The following is a 15,000-nucleotide window of genomic DNA, read 5'->3' as shown; positions in this document are numbered from 1 at the left end:
ACCACCACCAGCAACCAATGAAAGAAAAAAAACACCGTTTAGTTGCGTTACGGCGCCGTTCTGTTGTACGGGTGTTTAAATTTATTGCCGCGGTCATCGATTACTTTTGTGATTGAAGGTTGGGGATCGATACCGCGACCTGTATAGCGGTAAAATAGAATGTTCACATGTAATGACAATTAGGTTAAGTAAACACACCTGGTGTAATTAAGGCAGGTAAGGTCGTATGGAACCACCTGTGTGATGTGTGGCGAATGGAGTTATTGTGGGACTGGTGATACGGGTATGACGTGTGTTATAGGTGATACAGGAATTAGGTGTGTGATATGTGATACAGGTATTAGGTGTGCGATAGGTGATACAGGTATTAGGTGTGTTATAGGTGATACAGGTATTAGGTGTTATAGGTGATACAGGTATTAGGTGTGTTATAGGTGATACAGGTATCAGGTGTGTGATAGGTGATACAGGTATTAGGTGTGTGAAAATGTATGCAGTTATCTGATGTGTGAGACCGTGACAGAACAACACGGCCATCTCCCTATACATTAAAAACAGACATAACTACATCGAGACCTACACACATTTCATTCCAGTACACATTACATTGTACATTTACAACATTCTAGCAGTCCATGTACACAGGGATAGTATCCAATACTCAACTAGCTCTGATGTGTACCGGACCAACGTAAGAGAAACCAAAGGCGGACGTTGACAGAAGTGACTCCAATATCCCATAATTTGCTGAGGTATCAGAAACACATGAGCTCTACTTGATCTGCACTATTGACCTTCAGGCCACAAAGAGTAACTTTGCTTTCCCTAAACCCAATACGTAGCATTAATTAAACATTTAAAACAAAGCACTCGATGTTTTAATTTTCATTCGATGCGGACAGAACAGGAACATTGATTCGATACTTTTAAAATGGCGTAGACTTTGATATGAATCCAAGACCACAATCTACGCATTAACCCTTAAACAAAGCGAATCGCCTTTTTTTCTATACACAAATTGTTCCTTCCTTTCTCAGAACAACCAAGACTTGCTGGCCTCGTAAATTTATACCCATTCAAGTCGGACGTACCCCCCTCCCCCACCCTACCCTACAATACTGAACAAGTCAATAAAAAAATCTGTTAAAACTTTTGACGATTCCAATTAACTGTTTACTTTCCTGGCTGTACTGTTTACATGCACGGTGCGACTGCACGGAATTTGAAAACATTTTCCATCTGTCATTTGAAAAATGTGAAGCCGCCAGAAATCAATATTAGATTTGCTTTGTTTTTCGTACAAACAAAGGGAAATAATTCTAACCGATTTTTTTTAATGTTAAAAGGGGAGATCATGCTAACCCGACTCGCGGAAAATTACGTTGCTGTCAATAGGAGCTGGGTTGAGTGTTAATTCTACTCAGCGGTGAAATTAGTAAACTGGATACACTACTACTGGGTGAATGATTTAAATTAAATCCGTATTTTAGTTGAAATGCTTAGAGGTGCATATGTAGTGTAAAAAAATCAATGTTGAGTACAAATCTAACGGCATGGTAGGGTAAATCCATGCTAACTCCAAAAGATTCGAGTTTTGACCTTGTGCAGAGAAAACTATACAAATAAAAACTGCTGTTTTGCAGATTGTTTTTGGGATGACAAAAGCAAATTCAGAAGAAAAAAAAATTGGGAGTGATCTCCCCTAAACTTTCTCGTATATACATACATATAAAGCAGTAGAGGGATGTGATTTCCTGGGCTAAAGAAATGTTGTTTATTAATTTTTTAAATACTTTTTTTTTAAAACAGACTAGGTTTGCACAGAAGAAAAAGCAAACGTTGTTAGTATAATAAATCGGAAAATTGGTACTCTCTAAATAAAACATCGATTACATTTTTTTAGCAATTGAAAATATCGTCAAGTACAACTGTAGGTCACTGGAGATGACTTAATATTTGACTGAGAATAACAAAAGAGATAATGCACCATTTTTTGCACACACACACATATATACACACACACACACACACATATATATATATATATATATATATATATATATATATATATATATATATATATATATATATATATATATATATATACACAAACACACACACATGCACACATACACATTTGCGAATGGATAAGATTGCAAATGTTTTTTTACGGCACCGTAAGATTGTATAACGTCAAACTTTGTCAAAATATCAATTTAGGCTTTTTTTACGATTACAATGCATCCTTTATATTCCGTATATGATTAAGTAAGGAGGTGTAATACGGCGAAAACTGTCAAACTTTTTATTTTTTTGCGCACGATTACAATACTTTCTCTATCAAGTAAAAAGCATGCTGAAGTCGATGGGACGATTTTAAATCTAATATATAAAGCTCAAATCTGTATGTAAAAATAAGTTTGTATGTTGTTGACATACTTTTATGGATTTAAGTGTTAGACTATTATCGTGCTCATAGTCTAAATTTTTGAGTTAAAAAATTACCATTGAAAGTGTTGGGAAATAATTTTCATTTTTGAAACTGATAGTAATAATTGTCGGCACGTTCATTAAACACAATTTTTTTAAAAAATAACAAAAGTTCTAATTATGTCTGAAAATTATTTATATTTAGTCCTTTAGCACTTACTTCCCTTTGATAAATTAGGAAAACACAATTACTTCCCTTTATAAACCATTGCATTAGTGGAAAAGAATTTTCTTTTTTTACTTTGTTTTGATGTTGGGAAAAAAATAATTACATAATTAGCGGGGATTGATCAAGTGCAAATGTTTTAGGTATTTTACGAATACGCTTGGAGTATTATAATTGTTCATTTGGTTTGGTTTGACACCTACGTTCGTTTAAGTGAGTGCAAAAGACTATGAATAAGTTGGGGTACTATAGTCGATTATTAAGCTGAAACAGGCGATTCTGCCCCGGGCTAGACTGTGAGCACTTATGTTCGCGTTAGTGTTTTCTTTGTGTTTAGGTTGGGTTTGCGTTAGTGGTTGTGTTTTGATTTGGTTCTTTTTTGTTCTTTTTTTTTCGTTTTCGTTTGTGTTTTTTTCTTTGGGTTTGTATTTGTGTTTGTGGTTGTTTTTGCGTTTGGATTTGGTTTGTTTTCGTTTGCTATTTCGTTTGTGTTTTTTTTTTGGGGTTTGTGTTTGTGGTTGGTTTTGCGTTTGGATTTGGTTTGTTTTCGTTTGCTTTTTCGTTTGTTTTTTTGTGTTCGTATGGTGTTTGTGGTTTTGGTTGGGTTTGTTGTTAGGTTTTTAATTTCGTTTGCTTTTTTGTTTGTTTTTTCTTTGTGTTTGTATTGGTGTTTGTGATTGTGGTTGGGTTTGTTGTTAGGTTTTTGTTTTTGTTTTCGTTTGTATTTGTAATTGTGTTAGCGTTATGTTTGCGTTTTGTTGTTTTGGTTGGTTGTGGTTTGGGTGGGCAATGCCGGGTTTATGATGATTACTAAACACACAGGTAATGGTCTTTAACAGAAAGGTTTTTCACAGAAGCCAGAGCAGGGCCTGGCCGGGACGGCTAGTGTAATTATATTATTTACATTAACTATATTTATATATGCATGTCAATTGTTTTTCTTTCAGATACCTCGTCTTTAAAGTAGAGGGTTCACAGTTACAGAATTATGACTAAAGAAAGAGCCGGACAAACAACTCGCGTGGAACACAATTCGATCAACATCATCTATAAAAATCTGCTTGAAAGTATTTCCTGGAAAACAACAAGTATAGGCCTACTCCGAATGAGAATGGTTCCAGTCGTTTAAGTGTGACGTACAGATAGATCTCAGATAGATCCCAGATAGATCACAGATAGATCACAGATAGATCACAGATAGATCACAACGTTTTTCAGCAACACACGACGATCAAAAGTAATCACACACTGTAATGTCTTGTTATTTTGCATCGCATTTTAAGCTGTTTTAAACACCAGGACAGGCCCATCGATCTTTCTTCTAGGCTCAAAACTAACACAGCATGTGTGGACATATATTTTTATTTCTTGGATATTTGGTAATGTTATTGTAACACCACGTTACGCTGTGTTTGGGTACATGTCGCAATGAATAAACCTAGAAGTTGATCCTAGTGTTTTAGTAGGTTCCTCCTCTACATAACAACTCGACGACATGTCTGAGACTCCGTCAGGATCCGAACTCACGACCGCAACGGTACCGCGGCTCCAAAAACCGGTCAAGAGAAAAGAGGAGAGAAAAGCCCAGAAACAAAAACGCCTTCTCCAAGACCAGCTTCAGCGCGAGCTTCAACTCCAACTTCAACAACAACAACAGCAACATTCCCTAAAACAACAAAACCCTCCACGAAAAAGAGGCTGTTGTTACACCTGCTGTTGCTGCTGTCGGAGGAGTGAGAAAAAAAAAACGCGAGTCCGCGGTGGAGGACGAAGTCGAGGACGACGCCACGCACATCGCTTCCCTCAGCAACAACTCCGCCCAGCCGAAATCTTCAGAGAAGACCTCTTGCTGCTTCAGCTGTTGCCGAAAGAAAAAGAAACGAAAATCGGGAATTCCCTCCAGCGATTCGCAAACGAAGACCGCCGGTAAAAACACGAGCTGTAGGCGGTGTTGTCGGAGTTTTACTGCCTTTATATTTTCCCACATCGGATTGTGTTCTCTAGTGGTGGCCTACTCGATCATGGGAGGCTTCCTGTTTAATTATCTGGAGTCTTTTGACGAGCTGAGGGAGAGGGTGGGTGTGACGAGGACGAGGAATGAATGCGTGGGCAAGGTGAGTACAACGTCTTTGTACACATTGTACACTTGTGAGTTTTTGAACAGACATTTAAGGATATTGCACGTATTGAAAAACGTAGACAAGAAATATTCGATCCACACCCTACCCGAATGTGACGTTTTGCAGTTTTGCAATAGTACCTCAGACCACCTTAGCTCATCTGTAAGACTTATACATTACAATTTAGTTTAATAAAATTGATGTAAGCTACCCGTAATCTAAAGGGATTTATAGGTATTGTTTTGTACCATGGGTCAGCATTGTACGTTAGTTCACTAATGTATTATGGGTCAGTATTGTACCATGGGTCAGCATTGTACGTTAGTTCACTAATGTATTATGGGTCAGTATTGTGTTACAGGTCAGTATCGTGTCATGGGTCAGTATTGTACCATAAGTGAGTATTGTGTCATAGGTCAGTATTGTACCATGGGTCAGTATTGTACCATAGGTCAGTATTGTACCTTGGGTCAGTATTATGTCATGGGTCAGTATTGTGTCATAGGTCAGTATTGTACCATGGGTCAGTATTATGTCATGGGTCAGTATTGTACCATGGGTCAGTATTGTACCATGGGTTAGTATTATGTCATGGGTCAGTATTATGTCATGGGTCAGTATTGTACCATGGGTCAGTATTGTACCATGGGTTAGTATTATGTCATGGGTCAGTATTATGTCATGGGTCAGTATTATGTCATGGGTCAGTATTGTGTCATGTGTTACTGTTAAGCATGTTCTATGCCAAACACTAGCAAACTGTTAGAACTGACATAAATAAAGGCACGTATTTTACCAACATCTGAACTGAAACTGTTAAATCACCTTTTAAATTCTCAATGATTGTTTTTTTTTTACTATAAATTGACTTTTTCCCAAAATAATTAACTAGCACGTACACGTATGAATAGCAACTAATTACTCTAATAACAAAAGCATTTTTCTATTTTGCCTAATGTTACTGCTTAATTCATCATCCTTTAGTTTTGTGCTTCTGTTTTTAAGTCTTCTTATTAATATATTATAACAACACGAGTAAAAATTAAAATATAAAAGTCTAAACAAATTATAAGTTTAGTTTTAATTTCTGTATATTGGCGCTAATATTCCCTAATTGGCTGCTAATTAAATAATTAGTGTCTGATTATAAAGCCATAAACCGAAAAAAATGTTATTGGCATGAAGAACCAAATAAGCGTGAAAAATGCAATTCAATCTTAATCTAATTGATTTTTCTAACGCTTTGTAGTCAGAGTTTCAGGCATCTCCATCCCCCCCCCCCCCACACACACTAGAAGAACGTAAGAGAATTTAGATAAGAAAACATACTTTTACCAGTGTCCTTACCCCTCCCCCCCCCCCCCCCAAGGGAATTTAGTCCACCTACCGGTAATTTCAAGTGCGTAAGTATTGGTCAGAAGTCCGAACTCAATATTGAACGTATTATTAATTAAGGCATTACTTAAGTAGGCCCTATTATTTATTTTGTGTTAGCGTACAACATTCAACCATGCCCAACACGATACGTGAGATAACTAAACGAGAAGACTGTTAGAATTTACTGGCAAGCGACTTGAAATAATGCGAACTCTCCAAATCGTCTATTACCTAGCACCAAACAAGGAAAGAGAGAGCTATTGTAAAACGGTCTGGATCATAAATGATGCAACACACTGAATTTTGTATTTATTATTCATGGGCTCTGGAATTTAGTAGAGACAATGTCCTGTCTCGCATTCATTTGTATGCATGCAGCTTTCTTGCCCCCCACCCTCCCGTCCCCGTCCCGAAAAAAAAATAAGTTGTTAACATTGTAAAAGCTAATTTAAAAAAAAAAAGTACACATTAAAATATTAAGTAATTGAATAATCAAGTGGATGGATTTTTTTCAAGTCTGTCATTTGGTCGATTGCGGTTTCGCCGTCATATTCGGTGAACAGCTTGATACCCTGTGATCGACATCCTACTCGGCGAGACATGCGAACCGCCTAGAACCGTCTAGAACAACTGAGCGAAATATCGATGATGTCGAAATTCAATGGCTAAACCTGTGTTTTTTAAACATTGTTTAAAACTTAAAAAAAATAATAATTAAAAAGTTCCCAATTTAACAAACCGTCAAACTGTACGTCATCAGATTCACGAACATTGTCCTAGTCCATTAGGAACGTGTCGAGGTATTTTAAGTTTGTTTTGTTTGGCACAGATCTGTGTATCTGCCGGTGAAGCAGGACAGTAACCCAATACCCCCTTGTTAACTACCCCCTGTGTATTATACACGGAACAACAACAGTGCGTCTTGACCACGATCTCAAAGCTAAAGAATACTAGAGAAACGGTTGGGGGTATGGTAGGGTCAGGGATATGGATAGAGTAGGATTAGGGGTAGTGGTATGGTAGGGTTAGGAATATGGATAGAGTAGGATTAGAAGTAGGGGTATTGTAGGGTCAGGGATATGGATAGAGTAGGATTAGGGGTAGTGGTATGGTAGGGTTAGGAATATGGATAGAGTAGGATTAGAAGTAGGGGTATTGTAGGGTCAGGGATATGGATAGAGTACGATTAGAAGTAGGGGTAGGTAGAGTCAGGGTTATGTATAGGCGAGGGGTAAAACAAAGCGGCGTAAATTTGTGAAGGATCTATTGAAAAGATAGTGTATGTCCTAAACACAACTCGAGAATTTAAACTTATTTATCAATATGCTTGGCTATTGCGGTTATGCCTCCGAACTACGCATTATGATAAATCGATCATTGTTCACATGCAAATGTAAAATAAACCTAATTTTACTTATTCATCAAATTAATTAAGTTAAAGCTGCAGAATAATCTATTGTAAATTATCTCCCTTAAAAAGTGCAATTAATTATTAAACTTTTTCTCCCTTGAAGATGTCGAATAATGAAGTTGTTGAATGATTTATTACAAATAGCCCCTCTTTCTATTTCAAACAATGTACTAAGAATGATCTCCCTTGCTTGTTTTAATAAACCGGTAGTAATCTCCCCTAAACTTTCTCGAATATTCTTATATAAAACAACAGGGGATGGTAACTGGGGATATAGTTATGATTTTTAATCCATTTTAAATACTTAAACTTTTAAAAATAGAATAGAATCTCATAAAAAAAACATTGCGCACCAAGCAAACGCCGAATAAAAACGCGTATAATAGTGCGCAATATAATTAGTACTTTAAAAATTTACATTAGTTTTTTGAGAAATCGGAAGTAGCGTAAATTACTACTTCCAATCAACGGAAATTACTCAAAATTTAACAGAAGGTAGAGAATTAGATCTTTTACTTACATGTGAAATTTCATTTATCTATCTGAAATAGTACTCAAGTTATAGGCTTTTGAAAAATTCAAAGTAGGAAAAGTACCACTTCCGGTTATCGGAAATCGCTCAAAAGTTGATACGGATCTACGATTTTTATAAAATACTTATATATGAAATTTCATCAACCTAGCTGTAACGGTACTCAAGTTATCGTGTTTACACACGGACAGACACACACACAGACACACACACACACAGACATACGGACAAGATTGCAAAATTATGTTTTTCCGTATCAGTGAGGTGTAAAACGTCGAGATTTGTAAAAATCTCGATTTTTTTTTTTTGCACGATTACAATACTTTCTCTATACTACGTATATACGAGAAAGTAAAAAAGTGATTATAAATTGTCTCCCTTTAGTTATGGAATATGACGAAAGAGCTAAACATCCTGTACGAGAGAAACTGGACAGCAATGGCGGACGAGATCCTGCGAGATTTCCAGAACAGTTTGTACTTCGCCGTCAAGGAGAAGGGTTGGGACGGTAGGGACGAGAGCAACGAGGAAATGCAGTGGTCATTCTCAGGGTCACTGCTCTACAGCGTGACGGTCATCACCACCATAGGTAGGTGTTGTCTCACCACTTATTGTTACACCATCTGTCTCATTGTCTCACCACTTAATGCTGCACCATCTGTGTCGTTGTCTCACCACTAAATGTTGCACCATATGTGTCACTATTGTACAACGTGACGGTAATCACCACCATAGGTAGGTGTCACCACTATATGTTGAACTATTTTTGTCTCTATTCTACAACGTGACGTTAGTCTCTAATTTTGGTAGGTTTTGTACAGAGGCGTAGCGACCCTTCCCGGCGCCCGGGGACAAACTTTTCGATTTGCACCCCCCTCGAGATTTCTATTAGCACCCCCCTCAAACTTTCCATTTGCAACCCCCCTCGAGCTTTCCATTTGCACCTCCCCCCTCAAACTTTCGATTTCCACCCCCCCCCCTCGAGATTTCCATTTGCACCCCCCCCCCCCCCTCAAACTTTCGATTTACACCACCCTCAACCTTTCAATTTATCTTTTTAACCCATTTTGGCGCCCCCTAAGGTCGGCGCCCGGGGACATATGTCCCCCCCCCCCCGCCCCGCCCCCCCCCCCCCTCGCTACGCTACTGGTTTTGTATCACCAATCTATGATCCACTAATGTATAGCGTTAAGCTCACCACTACTACAGATAGTTTTAAAGTCACCACTAAATGTTCACCATCTGAGCTGTTTGATGTGTACGTGCATGTCACCACCATAGGTGGTAGGTACTGTTTCACCGTTCAAGGTTACACCGTCGACGCTGTGTGTTAAAACTAGAACCAAATTCTAAGCCATTGTGTTTAACACGCCAAAAATGTATGAGTGATATCGCCAATACATGTAGCACCAACTGGATATACGACACACCCATAATCTCCTCTCTGCTATATATATGTACGTTCTCTACCACCATCTCTCTGGTGTCACCACCATTTCTCTCAGGTGGTGTCACCACCACATGTGGCTGTTTCATCATTGTTCCTTCTCTGTTCTAATACACCAACGTAGCCGACTCGCCTAATTTGGCGTGTAATGTTGAGCTTAACGCACACCAGTTGTTTCCATGCGTGAGCTGTTGTCTTTTACTAACTCCTCAATGCATCGCCTCACCCCCCCCCCCCACACACACATACCTAATTTGAAAATGGGGAGATTATCGGTGTGGATACGACCTACTAAATCCCCCACCACCACATCCCTCACATGCGTTAATGTGGCGAGATTTTCCGTGTGGATACGACCTACCTAACATCTACATTTTTCGGCATCGAACTTGTAACTTTCCATTAGCTAATGCGCGTTCTACCTCTAGACCACGGTATAATGGTTTCTGAAAACAGTACATAAAAATGACGGACAAAGACGGTTTAAAACTTGTCCTCACATCTACGTACCTCATTCTGATACCACAAGATAAAGTAGCTGAACATAATTATCAAATGTTTGGTTGTTCTTATTTCCCGGATAATGCTAAAGCACCGAATATTGAACAGAATATTGATCGGCCAGGTATTTTACTTATAATTTTTATGTAGCAAACAAGGTATACAAAAAAAAACTTGATGAAAAATGAGACACTCTGATCGTCTTTGCACGTTCAATACTAATCGATACAAAGCAATCACCGAGTAATCGATGAATCAGGTTAACAAACAAATCGATGGCAGGTGATCGGCTGTCAATCACCGCCTACGGTGGCTTCTCTCCATCTTAAATCTGCTTTGATGGGTAGGGGGAGTGAGGGGGGAGGGTGAGGGGGTTGGTTTCGAAACAGGGAGGTATCTAATACCAAAATAATATGGTGCCGAAGCGATTATTCTTAACACAAGTTCATTCTTAAGAGTGTAGTATATAATAAGACAAGCTTTGAAAACTATCTAGGAGTCTGCTAAACATGTATCATATCCCTGGAACCAGACTCTTCTAGCTAAGGTTTAAATGAAATGTTCAAAACAAACTTGATGGTTTTGTTTTAACTTTTTTAACTTCACAGATTTACATACACACTCACACACATACACACTCACTCACTCACTCACTCACTCACAGATATACATACATACACACACACACTTACTCACAGAAACACACACACTCACTCACTCACAGACAGACAGACACACACGCACACATACACACACACACATACAATCATTCACAGACACATACACACTCACACACATTTATTTAGATTGTCTGCAGTCTGAGCATTCCATTTTACAGTACAGCAATCACCAAAGTCTAGACTGGTCTGCACCACAATTCAGGGCTTAAGGTCGGGATATAAATATCCTGTTTGGTGCAGTTTTTATGCTGACGTGACAATATATCTCAGACAAATTGTGGCAAAAAATGGCTTAGAGAACAAATAATGATTACATGGATAATATATCGATTGTAACATTGTTATTCTTTCTTTTTTTTTTGGTTTTTTTCCACGTTTTCTATACTTAAATTTTCGGATCACTTCTCCGCAATTAACCACACCGGAAGTAGATAATGACGTGTTTCCAATGATTTACTCACGGGGTCATTTGGGTCGTGACGTGTGATGGAGCTCTACCCTGGGTTACCTAGACCATGACCCCCCCCACCCCCCTGCTAATTACAGGGGACACGCCCAACTCTCTTTGAGCAGGATTAAATCACTTGAGGTTAACAGGGGCAACTTAATTGGTCAACCCAATAGAATTAGATCACTTGAAGTTAACAATCGTTACCGAGCGGGTCAGCGTGACCCAATACAAATGCAGCAGAAATAAAATTACGCAATAGTGCCCCCCCCCCCACTCGACCCCACTAACTCTACTCCTAGTGTGTAGGCTAAATGCATCGACTCGGTACGTAGCGGCTAGGTAAACAGCTAATTAACTCGTAAACGGTGATTAAATTGGGGTAGGACTATTGCCAATCACATAAACGTCAGTGATGCGAGACAGATTGGCCTTTTGAAGATGAATAGGCTGCTGTTTGTGGCTGTATAATTGGAGCCTTAAGGATAATGCTGTTGTATATCGCGATGGTAGATGGGCATTTTGAAGATGAATAGGCAGCTGCTTGCGGCTGTATAATTGTGGTTGTGCAGCCTTAAAGAAGATGCTGTTGTGTATTGTGTTGGACTAAGTTGTTCTAGTACTAGGTCAGAATTGTTACTCCTGTAAAATCTGGATAAAAAAATATACCTTGAAATAACTGATTTTTATCTAAAATAGTTACATTTGTGTTTTGATCAATTAATTACAAAACTGTAAATTTGACAGCCACATAAATGTATTTTTTAACCAAAAAAAATCAGCTATTTCATTTTTAAAACAAAAACACTAATGTAGATACAGATCCCATTAGATCAACGTTATTGATTTAGCTCAGATTCAGACCATTCCTTAAGCTCTAACCCTAACCTTAACCTTATCCCTCCTTCTATCTGCTTTCCTAGCCTCGCCATAATCGTATTAATAAACCTGACTCAAATCAAAACCCTACCATGATCAACGTCATCTGAAAAGATCTAACTTTATAAGAAACCCTATTGCCAGCCAACAGTCCTTCGTGTAACATGAAATTATTAGGAACACGCCAATATCTCAATTCTGGAATTGTATGCCAGGGATTTCTACAGAACAGACGGCCAATTAAAGTCTTTAACTTGCCGGGTAGGATTTAAACATCTTTCCGAAATTATTCGTTTTTTGGCATAACACCCTGAAAAAAATCCGCCCTATCATACCCAGTAACATAGCACAGCAATGTAGTGTTAGTAAAGTCTCATTCTACCTTATACTGTGTGGGTGGTGGAAAGACTACGAGACGACCAGTAGCGTAGCGAGGGGGGGGGACATATGTCCCCGGGCGCCGACCTTAGGGGGCGCCAAAATGGGTTGGAAAAATAAATTGAAAGGTTGAGGGGGGTGCAAATTGAAAGTTTGAAGGGGTGTTCAAATGGAAATCTCGAGGGGGGGGGGGGTGCAAATCGAAAGTTTGAGGGGGGGGGGGGGTGCAAATCGAAATCTTGAGGGGGGTGCAAATCGAAAAGTTTGTCCCTGGGCGCCGGGAAGGGTCGCTACGCCTCTGGAGACGACAGAGGGGGGGGGGGCAGGGATAACTAAGATGAGAACAATAATTTATAGGAAAAGATTTTCCGCGTCCTTTTGTCGAGTTTCTTCCAGGCTTCTCTTCGGGGGTAGGGGGGGGGGGGCAAGAGAGTCTACCGCCCCCCCCCCCCCCCCCCCCACCGAACAAAATGGAGTTCATATAGAAAATATATACTTTTACTAGTGTCCGCCACCGCCACCCACCCACCCCCCCCCCCAGGAAAATGTTGACCATCCCCTCGAAAATATGAAAATATCAAGTCCGTCCCCCCCCCCCCCCCGGAGAAAAAAGTCTGCTTTTGTCTTCCAACGAGAGTAAAGTGCACGTGTGAAGGCGAATTCTCGAACCGTTATCAAAAGTTTTAAAACTCGGTATCGATTTCAAAGTACGGCTGCACTTTGGGGTTTCCCGTGACGTTGTGAGACTACGCGAGAATTAGTGGCACACAACTCGTGTTGTTCAACAAAGACGCGGTCTATGGTTTCATCCAATCAAACCGGATATTACCGTTTCTAAATATAGCGCAAGCTTCCCTTAAATGTGATTGGTGCTTTTCATTTGTAGCACAATGTGAATTGAACTTGGGTGTACTGTCGTGGCTTTCCAGACTTGGTTAAGTTTTGGGGTTTGGCTAAGTTGAAGGCCTTCCGTAAATGACGTCATACCTGGGGTGATATTTGAAATGGTTTTTAATATGGAGAATTAGGGTTGGGAGGCGGGGTCAGATAATGTGGCGGTTGTTCATTACGTAGAATTAAGACTCGTGAAAATAGGATACTAGTAATACGGATAAAAGGGTGGAGCGGGGCAGTCTCTTTCAGGCATTTCTACGAGGGGGGAGGGATGGCTTCGTCCGCCTTTCTCCCCCCCCCCCCCAATACCGTCTATCGCCACCCTCAACGAAATAGACTTTATATAAAAAATATATACCTTTACCAGTGTCTACCCAAGGAAAATTTAGTCCGCCCCTCCCCCCTAAAAGTTAAAGTCCCCCCCCCCCCCTCCGCGGAAAAAATGTCTGAAAGAGAAATACTGCGGGGGGGGGGGGGGGGAATTGGAAGGTGAAATATTTATGTGAAGATATGAAAATACTGGGAGGGGCGCAATCAGTGTAGAATGATGTGACGTCATTTGTAGGGAGTCCTTTAATCACACGATGATTATAAAATACAAAGCATCATCCCCAACAACCTACAACAAACACTTCCTTTCAACATCAACCAACAACACACCATATATATCTATATTACACACCGAAACACCAAAAAATTATGTATTGATCATAACAACGTCACAATTCATCAAATTCAACATCATACAAGTGAAGAAAAACATCAACAGACATTTGCATTGTCTCCCGTAAGTATTCCAATTGACGTCATTTCTATTTCACGTATCTGTTGAGCATGCGCAGAAGACATTGCTACATTCTATTTACCTTATTTTATTTTCATTTTTTAACAACATTCCATGTCGTTAAATCGGTATAATTCGTTTATTTGTTGTTGTTTTTTATACGGTGATAAAGCGAAAAAAAAACCCAGTACAATTTGATTTCGCAGATGTGTTGTTGCATAAATTAGATATGTTGCATAATCAATGAGCGCGCGCATCCCGAACTTTCAGAGTCCGTCCGTTATGTCCCATCATTCCCTGCTGGAGTTATGCAAATTTCTGATATGGTTGGGTGATCTTTGGATAACTGCTGATATCATCCGGGGTCATTAGCCGGGTCATTAGCGGGGTCATTAGCGGGGTCATTTCACAAGGTCATTCAGTCGGGTCATTAGCGGGGTCATTTCACAAAGTCATTTAGTCGGTCATTTTGCTAAGTCATTCAGTCATTTAGCCGGTAAGTTAGCTGAGTTATTTTGTCAGGTCATGCATGCTAATAGTTTCACCAGGTCATTCAGCCGGGCTATTCATCCTATTAATTTAGCCGAGTCATTCAGCTTGGTCATGTAGCTTTGGTCATTTTAAAATGTGCATGTAAGGACAACACACACGGAGATGTAGTGTGTTGACGCTGTAAGTGTAATTGTGCTCAGGGTAGATGTAATGTGTTGACAGTGTAAGTGTAATATTGCTCACGGTAGATGTAATGTGTGGACGCTGTAAGTGTAATAGTGCTCAGGGTAGATGTAATGTGTTGACGCTGTAAGTGTAATAGTGCTCAGGGTAGATGTAATGTGTTGACAGTGTAAGTGTAATAGTGCTCAGGGTAGATGTAATGTGTTGATAGTGTAAGT

The 15,000-nt window shown here is 39.5% G+C and overlaps 1 protein-coding gene across 1 annotated transcript in view; it reads left to right on the top strand.

Annotated features, from left to right (window-relative positions):
- Positions 1-4,548: 4,548 nt before the first annotated feature.
- Positions 4,549-15,000, top strand: part of LOC131940243 (uncharacterized) — a 34,356-nt gene continuing 23,904 nt past the window's right edge. Inside the window, exons 1-2 of the mRNA XM_059298879.1 lie at positions 4,549-4,770; positions 8,481-8,685. Of these exons, the coding sequence (XP_059154862.1) occupies positions 4,678-4,770; positions 8,481-8,685 (298 nt within the window). The 5' untranslated portion in view covers positions 4,549-4,677. The remainder of the gene's footprint in view (positions 4,771-8,480; positions 8,686-15,000) is intronic.

Source organism: Physella acuta, unplaced genomic scaffold (assembly GCF_028476545.2).
Source record: "Physella acuta isolate Inbredline_101_S28 unplaced genomic scaffold, ASM2847654v3 ptg000313l, whole genome shotgun sequence".
Taxonomy (NCBI): domain Eukaryota; kingdom Metazoa; phylum Mollusca; class Gastropoda; family Physidae; genus Physella; species Physella acuta.
The sequence above is the reverse complement of the archived record's forward strand: the minus strand, read 5'-3'. Positions and strand labels throughout refer to the sequence as shown.